Source organism: Pyrgilauda ruficollis, unplaced genomic scaffold, assembly GCF_017590135.1.
Source record: "Pyrgilauda ruficollis isolate IOZ18807 unplaced genomic scaffold, ASM1759013v1 scaffold8, whole genome shotgun sequence".
Lineage (NCBI taxonomy): Eukaryota > Metazoa > Chordata > Aves > Passeriformes > Passeridae > Pyrgilauda > Pyrgilauda ruficollis.
In genome coordinates, this window is record NW_024529932.1 from 4,193,813 (window position 1) to 4,213,056 (window position 19,244).

A 19,244-nucleotide genomic window follows, 5' to 3' on the forward strand; every position below is an offset into this window, starting at 1 on the left:
ATTTTATTTAGTGGTTTCTTTAAAACATGTTTTGAATTTCAATAGCTTTTAAAATTAATATTAAAATACTGCTTAGGTTGTAGAACACTCTTGTTTGTTTAAGTTAGTTGGGGCGAATTGTAGAATTATGGAAAGGCCTGGTTTGGAAGGGACTGTAAAAATCATTGAGTTCCAATCCTCCTGCCGTGGCCAGGGATACCTTCCACTAGGCCAGGTTGCTAGCACTCCATCTAACCTGGCCTTGAATATTTCCAGGGATGGAGCATCCACAAAGAGGTTGAGACTAGGGTAGGAGCTAACTTTCAGGATGTAAGAGAACCTCCAGGAACTCTCTCAGGAAGTGCTGAAGATTGAATATTCCTTTTCTAAGTAATGCCTGAAATGGTCTTCTGTTGTTTTTTGTCAGTAACTGTATGGTTCTCATCCTTGGTTCTGTAGGTTTGGGTAGCTCCTTTCAGCTTTCTGCTTCTTTCTGTGCTCTCATACTCTTCTGTTTTCACTGAGGTGAAAAATGAACATGGCTTTTGCTGTACTTCAAAATGTGTTCTCAAGCTTTAGGTAATTTTTGGTCATCTACTTTCTGCCTTTTTCACAATTTAGCATCTTGTTTAAGAAAAAAGGAACCCATGAGTGGGTTGTAGAATTGGAGTTAGGAACTATCCACTGTATGCCTTCCTGTTAATGTTTGCTTGCTGGTCATGCCAAGAAGCAGGCCTTAGAGATAAACTGGGGTTTGGCCGTTACACAAAATATAATGTATTTTTACAGGCTGGATTTTTTTGTTATAAGGGATCAAATGAGACCAAGAGAACTATTTTTTCAGTCTGAGTGCTGAGATTGCTTGATCACAGTACAGGTGCACATGTGGAGACAAACTTGAACTGACTTCCTTCTGCAGCCGTATGCTGGCTCAGAGGGCTTCAGCAGGTGCAGTGGTAGCTCAGCCATGCTGATCCCCGTGCTATTATGTGTAACTTCTTAACAAGTGATTTTGGGAAAAAAGACAATCTCTAATTGTGCACTTGGGTATTTTGTTTGTAACCTTCAAATGTTGCTAGCATCAACAGTGCTGATAAGTCATTGAGAGGCTGTAGAGTACTAAAGCTTAGTGACTTGCATGAGTCAATTCTGCCACCTTTGCCAGCTGAAACTCTGTCAAGACCTGTAACTAATGCCAGCTTACACACTGTGTGGATAGCCATTTGCCCTTCTGTTCTTTAGGTGTGCTTAGATTAATACAAGTGGGAGCTGCTTTTAATGCCCTCTCCATGTAATCATGGAAAGGTTTGGGTTGGAAGGGGCCTTTCAAGATCATATCCTTTTACCCTGGCACCCAACCATGGGTGGGGACACCTTTTACTAGACCATGATACCCAAATCTCAGTCCAGCCTGGCCTGGAACACTTCCAGAGATGGGTCCACCACTTCTTTGGGCAAAACTATTCCAGTGTTTCACCACTCTCATCATTAAAACATCACTTCTTTATGCCTGGACTAAATATACCCTCTGTCAGTTTAAAACCATCACCCTTTGTCCTGCCACTGCTGGCCTTGGTAAACAGTTTTTATTAATTTTTCCTATAAGCTCACTTTTTATATAGAAAGGTCATGGTAAGATCATGCTGAAACCTCATCATTCCCAGGCTGAGCAATAGCAGCATATAATCCTTCTGTTCATTTGTCTTCATTTCTGTTGAATAATTTTAGTCCCTGCAAAGAACAGAATATGCTACCTTTTTCTATGCAATTTCTGAAATGATACAGTATACCTAAATTTATTTCAATTTGTTTGAAGTTGAACATCTTTGCATATGTAAGGAATCATTAAAATGCTTTTAGAGGTAAAATCTGAGAAGACTGTACTTTTTGACAAGGTTAATTTCTTAGCTTTTTTTTTTTTTTTTTTTTTTTTTTTTTTTTTTTTTTTTTATTGTAATTTTTTTTTTTTTTTTTTTTACTGTAATGTAGCCAAATCTCCTCAAGCAATTGTTTTAGAATTGCCTGAGAATACAGCTAACTCTGTAGTAATAAATTCACTGTATGAGATATGTGTTTCTGGCAGACATCTGTGTGTTGATTAGAGATACTCGGATTGATTAATGTTCATACCACTTGTATTACACAAATGTAATGATTAGATCCATAAATAGTTGCAATAATTTTTGCTTTGAGTAATTGTATCCAGTCTGTATGTACATTTTATAGGCGGAAATAAGTTTAAATGATGTGATGCCAAATAATTTTTGTTTTGTGAGCTTAAATATATAAACTGACTACTCATCATGTTGCTATGGTGATTAGTGAATGATCCAGTATATATGTTCATCTCTAGGCTAACTTTGGACTTTTATAACTTCAATCAATTATTCTTGAAATGTTGCCATCTTTCTGATCAAAAACACTCTGTTCCATTCTGTGCCTCTTGAAATGTGAATTGTATGCAGAGGAAGTAGAACAGCCACACTACAAACTTATTGTGGTGTATATTGCTTGTCAGAGTATTAGTAGTGAGATGCAACATGCTGTCTTAATTCCTTTTTTGATTATATTCCAAACAGAGATTTATCTTAAAAGAACTTGAGGATGTGTTTTCTTTTTTTTTTTTTTCCTCCAGGATTTGCCGCTTCTTGGAGCTACAGCCATTGAAGACCGCCTGCAAGCAGGTGTTCCAGAAACAATAGCCACACTAATAAAGGCAGAAATTAAGATATGGATTCTGACAGGTGACAAACAGGAAACAGCTCTCAATATAGGTATCCATCATTCTGGTTACTCTGAATTTGTCTGGTATGTAGCAGGTCACATGCAAGCTGTGCTGAGTGGGTTTTTAAATAGAATTGGGCCTGCTACTTATAGAATGGTTCCTTGGCAGCAGGGCACAGCATTGGAGAAGGGATTTTGTAGTGAAGTCTTCACTGTGTGTGTCAGGCTATATTATTTTTTTAATTATTGTTGTTTTGAGGCAGAAGGGACCCATCTGCTCTTGGTTAGGTGCAGTTCTAATTGAATGAATATATGTAACTCTGTTTTCTGATGGTAACTCTACCAGGAGAACTCTACCAGACTAATGTTTCAGAAATGGTTTTAGAGCTTTTTTTTTTTTTCTTACTGACTGCCTTTGAATTGAGTTTGGGATACAATGGGAAATATGATAATGCAAAGCATGTATTGTTCACAGCATCTTCCAAACCATGTCTGTGAACATAGGTGGATTATTCAAGCTTAAATAACTGGCCCTGCTGTCCCCTTACAGCACATCTATTAGTACACAGTGAAGACTTGGTAAACGGACATATCCTGATGTAGGCACATCCCTTGTCATGCCACACTTCCCAAATGTCCCATCTTTGGCGATAAAATGCCATGACGCTCGTGTTCTTTTTGATCATTTTTCTCCCTATCATTTGTAAGTCTGCCCAGAGAGGGGAAGAGACAGAGTTGCACTCTTGTGATCTGACATCTCACCTAAGAAAGTTCAGTTATAGATCATTTTACTTCTCCCAGGAATAGCCTGAAATACACCCAGAGCTGTCTGTGTGCAGTTCTAAATGTAAAATTGGTCACATTGTTCATGTAATTAGGGAATCTTAAAGTCAACATGAGCTCAGAAAGACTGAATAAATAGCTCCTTTAAAAGAGGGCAACATATGCTGTTAGGGTCCCACAACTGCATTTAGATTTGCAGATTAGTCTGTTTAGGTATACAGGTGTAGGTTAAGTGGAACTTTTAACTACATAGGTTGCTTTCTCAAACTCATTCAAGATTCTCTATCAATGATGCTGTGTAAATGAACTTAAATTATTTTCAGGAAAGTTTTGGGCATTTGTGCTTTTTTGGTTTTTGTCTGGTTTGTTTTGTGTTTTTTTAAACTTTTTTTCTGTTTTGATTGACTCAGCAAAATTTGATGGTGCAATCTGCTTGATTGACTAGAATTTTTGTGTGCTTCAAATTAAATTTCATATCTCTTTGTATGTTGAAGGTGGTACCAAGAGGTGGAATTACTTGCTGAACTGATACAGCTGTAATAGAAATATAGTGGATGGCCTAGGTAGACAGTTTGTTTAAAGGGTAGTTATCTGGTTTGAATCACAATCTGCAGATTTTCCTTTCTTTACAAGCAGTAGATAACTTCAGAAGGGAAACACCATCTTTTGACTAATGAAAAAAATGTAGCTACACATTTTGATCTAAGTACCTGAAATAAGTTGATATGTTAACCAACAGCAGCTATGTGAACACCAGTAAATGAGCTTATTCTGAAGACTGTGAAGGAGACTTCCAGCTTTCTCTAAAACTGTTGGTTTGTTGTTTCTTTTATTATAGCAACTTGAGAAGAATAATAATCTCACTTAAAACTTCTAAATTATCCCTTAGTTTAAGGTACAGTTTGGTAGTAAAACTCCAACTTAATTAGCTTCATGTTCAAGTTGGCTTGAAAGTATAAACATGTGGCACTCTTCCAGTTTTTGTGTGTAATCCAATAAAACTGTAATAAAACTTCAACTTAAAACCCAATCCACGTGTCCACTATATGTTTCAGGTATAAATATGCTATCTGGGGAGTAAAAAGTGTTTTCACTTTCTCATTGTGTTTGGAGGTTATGCTTACTGACTCTTGCTTGCTGTGTGGAGGTGCATGTGTATTGAGGGATATTTCAGCTCTTGGCAGCTCTGTCAAGGAGCTGGAGTACTTTGTTCTTCCAGCTTCCTCTTGATTCTTTGGTTTTCAGAATTTGCATATGTCTTTGTCTCTGGATTGAGTTCTTGACTTCTTTGCAGAGTAATGGTTGAGCTTCTGTGGGGTGGCTGTATGCCTTTCACTCAGCCAGGTGCTAGTCAGTAGTTCTGCAAGTGAGGAGAGTGTTCATGATAAGCTTTAACACTGATCACTCATTTGAACTCTAGCTCTTGAAAATGGGACTTCCAGGTACAGAAGCATCTTTAGGCGTGACCTGCAAACAAGTGTAGAAGGCTTAATTGTGTTCTTGCAGCTTCACCCTTTTCTTCAAACAGTCTACAGATTCTGTGTCATCTTTGCCTTTCAGTGAGACAAAAACACCCATAATAGATTTCTATTTGCTACCATCCTGGTGCTCAGCACATTCACAGAACACCAGAACTGCTGTATTTCTAGCCAATAACTTCCCTAAGAAGAGATGTTTTCTGGGAATGGGAGTATAGTGTTAACTCTCTTGTGTCTCTCCTTGAAACCATGAATCAGCCCCTATAGTTGAGCTGGCTGCTCTTGCCTAGGGTGTGCATTAATAGCTGCCTGCAAGCACTGCCTTACAGTTGTTTGGGTTTGAGGTTGAAAAGGACCTTTTGAAGATGAAGTCCTCCTGCTCCCTCCCTGACAGGGACATCTTTCATAAATCATAAATTTGAAATGCTTAAAGCTCCATCCAGCCTGGCCTTGAACACTTCCAGGGATGGAGCATCCGTAACTTCTCCAGGCAACCTGTTCCAGTCTTGCTACCCCCATCATAATAAATGTCTTCCTTATGTCCAGTCTAAACCTACCCTCTTCCAGTTTGAAATGACTGGCCCTTGGCCTGACACTACAGGCCTTTGTAAAAAGTTTTTGAGTCATTGTTGTAATTCTCTTTTGAATTACAAGAGAGATAATTTTTGGTCTCTCCAGAATCTTTTCTCCCAGTTAAACAACCCCAACTCTCAGCTTGTTTTAATAGGAAAGATGTTACAGCCTTCTCATTGTTTTTGTGGCCCTCTTCTGTACTCACTCCAACAGGTTCATGTCTGTCTTGTGCTGGAGGCCCCTTGGTTGGATATGATATTCCAGGTGGAGTCATTCAACTTTTCATCACTTAGGTGCTTTCTCAGTAGGGCTGTTTTCAGTCTCTTCTTCCCCTAGTCTGTCCTGATGGATATTTATGGTTGTTGCAGTACAGGTGCAGGACCTTGCACTTGGCCCTGTGGAACTTGATTAGATTTTCACATGCCTACTCCTCAAGTGGATTCAAGTCCCTCTGGCTGGCATCACTTCTCTCTAGTGTTATTTAGGTGCACCATTCAGCTTCATGTTCTCTCAAAGCTTGCTGAGGGTGGACTTGATCCCTGTCTGTCCCTGGTGTACATAGCAAAGGACCAATCTCAGGACTGGCCTGAGAGCCACTACTCATTGACTGTAACTCTCTGGATGCAGGCATCCAGCTGATTCCTTACCCAGCGGATTCCTTACCCATCTAACAGTACATCCATCAGACCCCTATCTTTCCAGCTCAGAGATAAGAACACTTCTTGGTGAGCTGTGCTTTGTTTCAGTTCAGGAGACAAGCTGTGCCAGCACATTTGCCTGTATCGCTATGCAAAGTTTGAACAGAGCATTTGTGCCCTCTCTAAACACAGAGGATAATGATTCTTCCCTCAGATGATGGATTCTGTATGCCTGCAGTATGAGTGTGCCTGTGGGCTACGATCTTGAACTCTGGTTCAAGTAATCTTTCTCCCAGGACACTTAAAGGAAAATAAGTCCCAGAAGTACCTGATTCATCTGCTTCATGGACTTTTAGTCAGACTTTTAAATTAAAGTGCTAGATATCAACTTACAGGTGTGGGTTGACATTTTATACCTGGCTTTGAACCAGCAGTTGATCTTATTTTACTCAGAAGCATTGACAAAAATACTTATCTTAGAGTGCATTTTTGCTTGCCATGTTAGCATTGCCAGTAATAACTATTACAAAACTATTATGAAACTTTAGAAATTTCTAGTAATACTTTCAAGTTACTACTTGTAGTCCTACAGTTGCCAGCTACTTTGCTTTATAGTAGTGCTAGATTTTAACATCATCTTAGTCCTGAAATTGTACATAATGTATAGATCCCCTATAAACCCTTGTTAGGGTTGGCTTACATTCTCCTATTCCAGTCTTGATCTTTCTGTTTAATGTGATGGCAAGATGCAAATAGCTTCAGTTGCAGGATAAGTTCTTCTAAGTCCATGATTTCCAAGGTGCACAGCAGAGCAACTGTTTTCCACAACATTTTTTTTTTTCCTTCCAGCTTGTTTTCCACAGCATTTTTTTTTCTTCCAGCTTGACTTCTAGAATGGCATCTTGCTCATTTTGGAAGAGGTAAAGTGAAGCAGTGAGCAGTGGTTTAGAAATTACAGGTCACTATTGCAGCTGCTGTTCTAATCAAATGCTATTAGAAAATCCTTTTGAATTAGTTATGCTGAATTTGTAACAGCCTACTGCACAAGACTGCTTTAGCCTAGGGAAAGAATAACCCTGTTGTGGAGGGAAGTACTTAAATTTGTAATATTCTTTTTCTCAATAAACATAAGGAAGCATTTTTTAGCTTGAAGCTAACTTTTAAAAATGGCAAACTGACTTGAGGAAAAAGTCAGTGTTTGTCCTGTAACTGTTGGAGGTTTTCTACTACCATCTAAGATTTCATCGCAGGCAGAATCAGAGGCTGTCTGCCAAGCTTCCATGTTGTAGGCTGCACATCATTAGAATATATTTTATCCTTTTCCCAACAGGTGCGAATTCAGTGTTGGACTGTGTTGTTCTCTGAAGCAGAAATTAAACCTAGGCTTGTTAACATGTATTAGTAAGGTTGCACTTGATATTCATAGTCCACACAGTTGTGAAAATGAAGGAGAAACTGAGCTTATGCAGGTAATCAGACCTGCTGCCTGAGAGTGCCTGGCTATGATACAAGCATGTCTTCCTCAAAGGAAGAAGAGGGATTTACTTTCTTTACAGAAGTCACTCACACATGCAGACATGTTAACCCTGGATTATACCTACAAAACTAGCCCAATTATAAAAACTCTGTAGCCTGAGGAAATGATTTGCATTGCAATTGTTGACCCAGTATGGCCTTTCTAAGGAGCCAAGAATCCCACAGATGATTTTATGCCTCAGTTGTTCTCTTGCTGTTGTAAGATATGGAAAGAGGCACTTCATCCTTTTGTGGTGACTGTGGTGTTCAGCTTTTGAATCTGTCAGCTGTGCAGTGGTTCTTTACTGGGACATTACTCTTTACTGCAAAACCCTTCAGTCTCCATTTAAGAAAAGTAAGAGACTTCCCAAGACTCCATTTTATTTGATAGCAATTTTTAAACTGCTGCACTTCATTTTAATTAAAAAAAACAGAAATAAAAAATACTTGTATTGAATTTCCTTTTCCCATGTAGCGTAGGTGAGCAATAAAAGGTGTGTGCTTCAAATAAATTAATTCTCTGCTATTTTGTGAAGCTGACATCACTGTGCCAATCCCAAGTGAACTTGTATGAGCTTTTAGGATAACGTAGTGGGGTCAGTCTGATGCAAATTTGCATTTGTCTCTTGTTGTTAATATGAGCAGAATTAACCTGTTTATTTTGTAAATGATTAAACTTTTATAAAAATAAGAGATTTTTTCTGTCTTGAGAGTTTTTGTTTTGATTTTGGTATGCTGGGAAATGTATAGAATTGCCTTCTAGGTGCTCTTGTTCTTTCATGTCTCAGTCCCACACTAAGAATAATGTAGTCCAATTACGTTGTGTCTGTAGGAGTTGGTAGGGGCTCTTTGATTGTGATTGATCTGTACTTCTTGATGAAGAAGCTCAGAACCTTCCACACTGAACACTCAGGAGTAAAAAATGCTCATGTAAGCTTATTGTGGGCTAAGGAAACTGAGTAGTACCCACTGAAAATGTGTTTGTGCTTCCAGTCATCTGGCACGGATGTAACTGTGCATTCGGATCTGTCCCTGCAATGTGCTGAAGGCAAACCTGCCTTCGTGTAGACTTTAAAAAAAAAAAAAGTGATGTAGAGCTATAGGCTATATTTACAGCATCCAGTTCACACAGTGTTTTCTTTAATGAAAACATCTCAAGTCATGTATTTGAAAATGCAGATAGAATGCAGCCCATGTTTCTAGTAAATCTGTCGTGTTGGAGAGTGTCCTATACACCAAAGTTTCCAGCAGTCTGCCTGATAGGAGTAACTGCTCGAAAAATAAATTGTCATTTGACCTATAGATGCTTATCTTAAGGTTGAACTTGAACCTTGGCCTTCCAAAAAGTAAGTCCTTGTGTTTTATTGTCTTTTTTTTCCCTCTTGCAGGGTATTCTTGCAGACTCATTTCACAGAGTATGTCTCTCATCCTGGTCAATGAAGATTCACTAGATGTAAGTAAGCAAATTCTGATGTAATTCTTGACAGAGGGAGGTGTTGCTAACAAGATGGAAAGTTTTCAGGCTTTCACATTAAATCTCTCTTGCTTACCCTTAGGGGTAGCAAGACAAACAGTTCATGCTAAAACACAGTTGTGTTGTGTAAAGTGTACTCCAGAAGCCTTTTGTCACAAACTCTGCAAATCATACCGAAATCTCTGAATGAGCAACTTCTTAGATGCATGGGTTTGAATTTGCTGCAAACTGGAAAAATCTGCAGTATGCCATCAGGAATATAGTTAAGTTTTAAGGTGTAGATATAGGAGCAATGTTTGAAGAAAACTTGGTGGTTTTTTTTTCCTATCTTCAGTATTGCATGGAAAAGCTCTAAGCACACCTGCATTATGAGCTTGTAGCTTTTGAGATCTAAAATCAAAAATGTTCTGCAAATGGTTGCCATGCTCTGCATATATATGCCAAAACTAAATAGAAAAATCCTGTATTTGTACGTGAATCTTCCCAGGAGGTATCTTTCCATCTTGTGTGTTTCAATGTCCATATCAGTATTGGATATCACTTCAATATCTGATTTCTATTAGTGGTTTTTGTAGGACAGATGAAAGTAATAGACAGCATCTGACATTTGCATTTAGAATTAGCAATTGGGATTGGGTGGAGATGCAAAGTCTCTGTCTGGAGTATCAGAGGAGTTACTGGATATGTGCAAATCTGGTTCAAGAGGGTAGTACTACTGTGCCAAAATTATCACCAGCTAAGTGTTATTTTCCAGTTGCCTCGAAGTGGTTCCAATAACTTTGTGTGTAGAAAACTTTGATTACAGAATCCAGCTATAAACAATACTGGAAATTTGTCAGTAAATATAAAAACTAGTGGAAGCTTTCCAAAGATGAAGGAAAGGCCTGTGTGAACTTGATAAAGTTCAACAAGGCCAAGTGCAAGGTGCTAAACTTTTGTTGGGGCAGTCTCAAGCACAAGTCCAGGCTGGAAGGAGAATGGATTGGGAGCAGCCTGGAGTAAAAAGACTTGGGGCTGTTTGGACAAAAAGCTCCATATGACCCAGCAATGTGCACTCACAGCTAAGAAAGCCAAAGGCATCCTGGGCTGCATCCAAAGAATCAAGCTAGCAGGTTGAGGGAGACGGTTCTCCCCCTCTACTCTGCTCTCATGAGACCTGACCTGGACTGCTGTGTTTAGCTTTGGAGCTCCCAGCACAAGAAACACATGGACCTCTTGGAGTGAGTCCAGAGGAGGGCCACTAAGTTGACCAGAGGTCTGAAGCACCTCTGTTAAGAAGACAGGTGGAGAGATTTGGGGCTGTTCAGCCTGGAGAAGAGAAAGCTTTGGGGAGACCTTATAGCACCTTGCGGAGTACCCAAAGGAGACCTACAAGGGAGCTGGAGAGGGACTGTTTACAAGGGCGTGTAGTGACAGGACAAGGGGGAATGGCCTTAAGTGCAAGAGGGCAGGTTTAGATTAGATGTTAGCAAGGAATTCTTTACTGTGAGGGTGGTGACACTCTGGAACAGGTTGCCCAGAGAGGCTGTGGACTCCCTATCCCTGGAGGTGTTCAAGACTGGGCTGGATGGGGCTTTAAGCAACCTGGTCAAGTGGAAGGTGTCCCTGCCCATGGCAGGGGGTTTAAGTTAGATTATCTTTAAGGTCTATTTCAACTCTAACTTTTCTATGGTTCTATGGGAAGAAAAAAAAAAAAAAAAAAAAAAAAAGGGAATGGAGAACCATGGCATGTCAGATGAGAAGAAAAGAAACCTGTTACCTGTTATTGATGTATATAGTTACTGGCCTTTCAAGTGAAGAAAATGTTATCATATCATATGATACCTCATGAATATTGAAGGTGACAGATACTTTAGCTCAGATAACCTATATTTTTCTATAGCATGAGTACAAATTTGTGGAGCTTCTGAACTGGTACATTAGAAATGCTTTGTATTACTCTTGCTTTCCATCTAAAGTAAGTCTATGGATTTTCTCCAAAGTACTCTTAGTGCCATTTTTAATGTAGAATTGGATTTTATATATGTTTGAGTACAAAACTTATATTTTGTTAATAATTGCCTCTAGTTCTTACACTCTAAGGTGTCTTTAAGTACTTTTATTGCAAATTTTTCAGTATGGGATCTCTATAGTAATATTTATTTCGTGTTACACCTCTAACAGAAATTTTGACTTCTGTTCAACTGAGCCTAAAATCGAAGATTCTCACACTGAAATTCTGTAGCATTATATTTAATATATTCCACCTTTGAAATCTATTAATACTAAAAATGAGTTTTTACAAGATCCAAGTTGAGCTTAGAGCTTTTAAATATTGATACACTTCCCCCTTTGTGCAGTCCCTGTGTGACTTTTCCCTCCCACTTCTGCTCCTTGGCATGCAGCAGTAGGTGAGATGTGATCGAACAACTGTCTTTGCTTGGTTTTGAGAGATAAGTTTTTTTCTAAATCATGCACTTCAGGGGAAAAATCAATCACTTCTGTTCTCTTCAGGGAACTCCTGGGAATAGAAAAGACTAATCCCTAGCTTGATTCAGCTGAATTCTTGAAACTTAGCATAATAACCTGCAAATGTCTATCCCTTACAGACTTTACCACATGCATACATATACTCACTTGTTTTTTCTTTTCCTAATAAAGCTTCTTGAAATGAGAATATTTTGAGCATGAGATGTACTTTGAGTGTAATTCTTGGACTCAGTTTCTGTTTAATTAAATTGGAACACCATAAAGTCTTATTGTGCAGCTCTTAACCTGGAAAAATTTCTTTCATTGGCATCTTGGAGAATTTTGAGTTGTGGGAGCAGTGAGCTGGGTACCTGAAAAAGGGAAATTAGATGATGAGAGAGCCCCTGGCTGGAAAACATCTAATGAGAGAGGCGATATTACAGCCAAGGAATGTTGTGTGTGTTCCTACCCATAAATCCTGTAAAAAGAAGAGCTGGGAGTTGTTTATCACATGGGATTGTATTTAAGAGTAGTGGAAGGACAGCATTGGATGGACCCAGTTCGAAGCTGTGGGTAGTACTTTGCTGTAAAGCAATCCTGTTGATGTAAAAGGAGCTACACTGTGAGCGTGTTCTACAGAAGTCACGTGCTAGGAGTGACAGTCCTGGGTTATACACAGATGTGTGAGTAACGGCAAATGGATGCTCCTGTGTAAGAACCCTCAATGACTGTGTCTCTTGATAAGATATGTCTAAAAGTGTAAGCAGAAGCTGGCCTTCCCTGCTTTTCCACTTGTTCAGGTATACCATTTGCATGTTTCACTGTTGGGATGTACCTGTTTGTACCACCTTGGTGTTTGTAGTATTCTTAAAAAACAAGTGTAGTTTCACAGTGTAAGTTGTCATCCATTGTCAGTGTCTAGACTTCCCAAATAGTTTTAGTATCTGCAGGGAAGCTTTACATACAGTTAGTTTTATATTCCAGCAGTGAAGAGTGAGGACCTGGAGAACTTGGTTATTTTGTTGTTATTTTATTTTGGCTATTCTGTAGGGTAACATTGCTGTGAAGGTTCTATAAGGAAGATCTCTTAACCTTGAGTATATTAGATTTATCCAATAACTTTATTGATCTTCATTCATAATTGGTGTGTTTCCACACTTTTTAGGAGTTAAAAAAAATTAAGGAGATCTTTGACAGGCATCATTATGCATTGTGTTTAAATACTGATGCATCTGTAGATCTGATATTATGTGGGAATCATGAATCTCTTAAAAAGTAAAGCTCTGACCTGGTCATTGGACTTAGCCATAATCTAGAAATAGCAGATTTTTTTTTGGTTATTGTCTAAAACTATTTCTAATACACAGTCTGAGTTCTCAATGATTAAGGTAGAAGAACATGAGCAGAAGGCCATTAAAAATAAATTGTTTATCAGCACATTTGTCTTTGAGCAGAGTATGGTTCCAGTAGTGTCCTCTGTATTAGACTTCTCAAAGATTTGAGTGCGTTATGACTTACACAGAAAGGGTTACCTTCACCTACAGAATTTCTTCAGCATATGCACCCTGTGAGTTTTTTATGTAAATCTATGTTTCAAACTCTTGAGCACAATTACAAATTTTGAAGGTATTGCTTTTTGGGATCCTGATTCTCTTGCAGAAGAAGGGCTGTCTATGCCTTGTCAGTGATGTCATGCTGATTACTCCCAAAGAATGGGCCTAAAGATACTGTCAGCTTTGCAGACTTAAACAAAAGTTACCTAAAACTCCAAATGCTCCAAAGCATTGGTTTGTATGTGCTCCAGCTGTAGTAAAAGATAATAAAGTATGCAGGTACTGCTGGGAAGACAAGAACAAGCCTGGTACTGCTAATGCCATGTAGGTGCTTTGATGGTTACATCTTGTGTGTTGCACTAGAGAGGAGGCTGGAGCTTTTATCTTCCCTGCTATCATCTGCCTGTGTGCATTCAGACAAAGTTAATATTCTGGAAAACTGGTCAATGTGAGCAAGCTCAGTTTGAGCCAGGGATCAGCTCCCTTCATAGGGACTACAACAGTTCTCTAGTGCCTTGTGGCTAGTAAGTTACTCCAGTCACCACTCAGCCTGGAATTGTAATCATCTCTTCTGTCTACCACTGGGGATTTGCAAAGGAAGCTAATTAAGAAAACTAGGGAAAGAATACATTTTCTATTGTACAAAGCTTTTATTATTGCTCAAATTTCTGTTTTTCTTAGTCTAGAAGTATACATCAAGCTAATAAGTAGTTACATAAGGAACAGAGTCTAGTAATCAGATAAGTCTTCAAAAATGTTAGGTAGAAGGGTTTTAGTGTTTTTTGTTTGTTTTTGAGGAACAAATAGGATCTTTCATAACTCAGGTATTTGCTAATCTGCATAGAAAGTTAATTGTATGGATGTGGAAAATATACAGCTCTTTGTGTGAAAAGCTGCTTTGAGTGTACTATGTAGAATTATAAATGAAAGAAAATAGGTGTTACCTAGACTGTAGGTTTAAGTACACACAAGACTGTGTAACTTAAGTTTTAGATTACCACTTTTTCAGGAAGTAATACTAATAGGTTTGAGCTGTGAGTGGTGAATGAGTTGTGCTGGTATTTTTGTTTCATCCTGCTTTTCACTTTTCAGAATTCATTAATGACTGTTCTCCCTTATCTGTGGCTCTGTTTTTTCTGTTAGTGTTTTCTGGCACTGTGATAGTTGGTTTGGATGAAGTGGGGGTACTTGGACCTGAAGGAATGCAAGGACCCTTAGGAGTGCTAGGAAAAGGTTACTAAATAACTCTTCTTTCTGTAAGTGGAAACTGGGGTGGGAAGGCTGGGGAATGCTTTTTAAAAACCCAAACACACTGTTTTCAAAGTTATTTTTCCTTTCATATTTTAAGTCATGATAGTGGTCATTTCTGACAAGAGCTGATTTTAGGCAGCTGGTATTTAGCAGATGTGGGCTAATGCCTTGTCCGTGCTATAGGACAGAATAGATCATATTACACACAAATAGAAAGGAAGAGTGTGTTCCCTGAATTCCAGCGAAAATTTGCTGTCTCGTTTGTAAGAGTTCTCGTATGTTAGAGGAAAATGACTGGAAACAAACACTATTTCTCTGAAAATTGCTAATGATCTTCACATATGTGAAGGCATATATCAAGAGATGATCACAGAGTATTATCCAGATCTATTTTCTGTTGTGTGCGTAACAATAGAAGCATGGCTTCAGATGGATGGTGAGGGAAGTATCTGTTGCCTTTGAAGATGGGATTCTCTGCAGCATACTGATGTGCTTATTTTTCTTAAGCACAAGAGACCATGGAAACATAAGGATGTGTAATCAAGTGTTAAACAAACTTTTTTTTAATGAGACACTACCCATGAAATGCATGTTTTTCTGATATTAAAGCATGATGGTGCATTTTTAGGGGAAAAAGATGAAGCTGGTGTCTGATGTATAGATGAGTTATGGATACTAATCCTCTTGATTGACATGGTTAATGTTGCACATCTGTAGAAAGAATTCAGATTTGCCTTTTGTATTGAAGGGCAAGAACCAAATAGTCCTTTCTTCTTCAAGATACTTCGTATCTGATCTTTTGCTTTCATTGGAGGGGTTCCTTGCTCATGCAAGTTTGTCTGGGGGTTTTAAGAATAAGCAGTCTTCCTTTCTTGGTGTGCAGCCAGCCTAAAGCAATAGGATTTATTCATCTGCAGTGTTAACTTAATGAGGATAGTAGAGAACAAACTTCTTCAGGGTGACAAGGTATATAGTGATCATGTATTCAGAAAACAGAGAGATATAGCTATCTGTGGTCTTACTTTTGTGGTTCCCTTTACTTTGTTAAACAATTTCTTAAAGATTCTTTCTTTTTTCATAATAATTAGAGAATCATTCTTGCAACTGGAGCTTGATTGTTCCAAGCCTTCTCATCAGTCACATAAAGGAATACATTTCCTTCACAGGGGAATTAAAGAGAAAAAAGATGTTTTACATCTGGTTGAAGCTAGAAGACGTCCCACAGACTTTCTCTGAGTTGATTGGTTTGTCAGAAACTAGAATTAAGCAGTTCTGCAGCTGTATGAATTTAATATCTGACTAAGTATGTTTTCCCTCTGCTTTTTAGCATTCTGCAAAGAGTAGCACCAATCAGAGGAATCTTGTGGAAATCTCTAGGCTTTTTATATGACTTTTTAAGATGTTGTAACTTTTTTTTAATGGGAGAAAGTGTAAAGGTGCATTGTCTTACTATCTCTGGTTGTTTAACTGACATAGTGATGTCAGAGGATTAGTGTTGCTCTTTCATATTTTCTAAGTGTTTCTAATTAGCTTACCCTCTACACATCCTAAATAGTGTTTGCAATATCTCCTCTCCATGTGTTCAAGACAAAACTGATTTGGATATCTTGAATTATCAGCTAATTCCCAAATCCGTAATTATCATAACCCATGTTCTAACTGGGCCTAAAAATCACAGTTCTGAAGCGCTAGAATATAATGGTTTCTTGGAGAGCTTTGGGAATAAGTGTTAGTCAGAGCTGACGTGGTTCAGAGGTCCTCCTGAAGCTTCCATCATGCTGAGTTTTGGTGGTATCTATGAATGCTTGTCATGTGCTTCAGATCTTCAAGCTAACCACAGTGAATCTTTCCTCTGGTTTGAAAGATTAAGGAATTTGGTGTCTGTTACTAATTCAAGTTCTTGTAGCTAGAGTATAGAATTCAATGAAACAAGAAGATTCACCTATTTGTAGAAAGACGAGGTATCAAATTCTGTGGTATAATTTGGGACCGTTTACTTGGCTAATGGTGACCAAAGTTGTCTGGCTTCAAGAATTCTGTGTCCTTGGGGTGCAGGGAGGGGAAGGTCAGCATAGCTAGTGCTGTTGGATACGGAGTTTAGTAGAACTCTGGGAAAATATGGATGGATAAAGCCAGTTAATGGTTAAGCGGCTTTTAAGTAAGATCTGTAGGCTGGTACAGTAATATTTGTCTGGATTATAGAATTAATATTTCACAACTTACCTGTAAATAACATAAGGAAAAGGGGGATCGGTTCACAGCTTAACTGGCTGATTTTTTGAAAACTTGTGCTTTTTTTCCAAGTTATTAAAATTTAATTTGTCTGTCTATAGTAGTTTTAATACTGTCAGGTTCTCAAGGGATTTCTAGTTCAGTCCAGCGCTTGACAGACAAAATCTACAGTTCAATAGACAGACTTAATAGGTTTAGTAAATATTAATAAAAGAAATCTATTGTATAACTGAATCTTTAGGGAAATTACTGTGGTGGTTTAATTTTAAAAAAGAAACATAATCTTGATGATTTTGTGGAGTTTTCTTACTACAATTATTTTTAGTAATTGAAGTGGGTATCATATTTATTAGATAAACTTTAATAAAAACTTGAGATATATTGAGTAAACTGATAGGAAACTAAGTGTGTTTTTAAAACTCAAGGAAAAAGAGGTCTTTGAAAAGTTACTGTTCACTTCAGGGAATGGTGTTTCTTTGATTGGAAAGAGAAGCTTGCCTAGGGCTTTCTTTATATTTTTATCTTAAAAAAAAAAAAAAGTAAAAATGCCGGAAGCTGTCATGATGAAAGTAAATCAGGTGTTGTGTCCAGCTTCTCAGTTGAGTGGATACCAGGATCTTTGCTGGGCAACAGTTAATGCCACAAAAGTGAGATTTGTTTCCAGCTCTTTCTAGAACTAGACGCAGTGAGACACGAGCAGTGCAGCAGCAGAGGTACTCTTGCTTCCTGAGCTGCCTGTGGATGTCTAGGAAATGTCTGCACCAACTGGATATGAGAATAGAACATTTAAGAATAAGGACTAGGATCAGCCAAATTAAAACTTTGTCAGTTTTAATGTAGAGATAAATTGTACATGATACTTATCTGAAATGGTGTTGTACAGCCCTGGTTTATAATACATTGTAGAGAATTTCAAGTCAAACAAAACCAACCTGTCTATGTACGGGCTGCCCTATGGCCTCTAGATGCATTTTGCCATGCAGTCATTCCTGACAGTGGCAGTTGCCAGCAAATACATGTCAGTTTTAATGTTTTGTTGCTTTTAAATCTGCAAGGCATAAGCAAGCCTCCTACTAGGGGAAGGGATAAAATGGGTTACCTGTGGGAGTCTGGAAAAGTATAGAGTAGCTGGAGGAAGCTTTACTTTCCTCTGTGGTTCACTACCTGATATTAGCAATTTTATTGAAACCTTTAATGCAGGTAGACAGAGTGTTTTTGAGAAGTCGAGTAAGGACAGTGGAGAAATCCAGTGTGATGGTTTTGGAGGGAGAGAAAGCAGCAGGTTGTTTAGTTTGTTGGGTAGGATTTTTTTTATATGAGGAAGCTTCTTAAGAACTGGAAATTATTTAGCTACTTGAGATTACAAATAAAGTAGATGTTGTGACAGATCATTTGATTCATGCTTGTCCAGCATCCAGGAGCCACATGAACTTTCAGTAAGGAAATCTGCAAATCAGAGAGATAATTCTTGCAGAAGTTGTTAGAAAATAGGTTTGCCAAGAAGTAATTGTTGCTATTTGTCAATATACTGGGAGCTAAGATGCTGTTGTTGCTGTAAATGTTGTACAGGAATGTAGTAGAGTTAGCTCCCATGAGCATAAATCTTCAGTATAACTTCTTGTGGTGGTCACCTGGAGGAAATTCTCAAACTAAATATTATTTAAAACAATGGTAGTCATGTAGGACCATGTATGCATCTAGCACATATTTTAATTTTGTGAGGGACAAACCACTCCTACTTAGACTGCCTTTATCTCTGCACTTGGAATTAGTTACCTTGCCTGTCCACTGACCAAACTGCTGTGCATTCTCTAAATCAGTGAGCATAAAGTCATGGAGTGCCTCTAGTTTTTTTTCACAGAAGCCTGTGCTAAATTGTCTGGTTTCTTACTTGGGTTTTGGATTTTGACTATTAATTTTCACACTGTCATTATTGCTGTCAGAGTTTTTAGTTTTTTGGGGGGTTTTTTGGTTTTTGGTTGTTTTTTTTTAATATAGGGAAGGTTGTTACATATGTGTGCTCAACAGAAGCCTGGTGTTAATATGAAGTACAGTAAACTGCATATTTTAAGCACTAAACAGACTAAATAACATGGATTAAAATAGGAAGGAAAATGTTTGGTGTGGGGTTTTGTCAGTTTTTTTGTTTGGTTGGTAGCTTGTGGCTGTGGGGCTTTTTTTATTCTAATAAGGCATTGAATACAGTCTGCTGTAAAAATGGCCAGCGTGGTTTTAAGACCATATCTTCTGCCTCGTAATGCAATTTTTCAGTAATCTTGATTTGGGTTCACATGTGCAGTTGGCTGGTTACAATATTCTTTTCCATTAAGCAGTTTTGGAACATATCATGCTCTATGAGCAAAGGTTAACTAGGGCCTGAAGGAAGCTCGAAGCAGCAAAGTACAGAAGCGTTTGTAGCAAAGAAGACCACTGGCCAAGCTCAGGATAATTACTGCTACATATTATTTAAAGATATACCCTTTGTTGTTTAGCTCTCCTAGTGTCTTCCAAAAGATGGTGTTCTGCCCTAACTGATTTCAATGTCCAAAGTCATTGTGACTAAATCCCTCTTTCCCATGTGGAATTTCAGTTCACA

The 19,244-nt window shown here is 38.2% G+C and overlaps 1 protein-coding gene across 1 annotated transcript in view; it reads left to right on the forward strand.

Moving 5' to 3' along the window:
* Positions 1 to 19,244, forward strand: part of ATP8A2 (ATPase phospholipid transporting 8A2) — a 270,405-nt gene that overhangs the window by 50,055 nt on the left and 201,106 nt on the right. The window contains exons 22-23 of the mRNA XM_041487339.1: positions 2,615 to 2,753; positions 9,079 to 9,143. Coding sequence (XP_041343273.1) covers positions 2,615 to 2,753; positions 9,079 to 9,143 — 204 coding nt within the window. The remainder of the gene's footprint in view (positions 1 to 2,614; positions 2,754 to 9,078; positions 9,144 to 19,244) is intronic.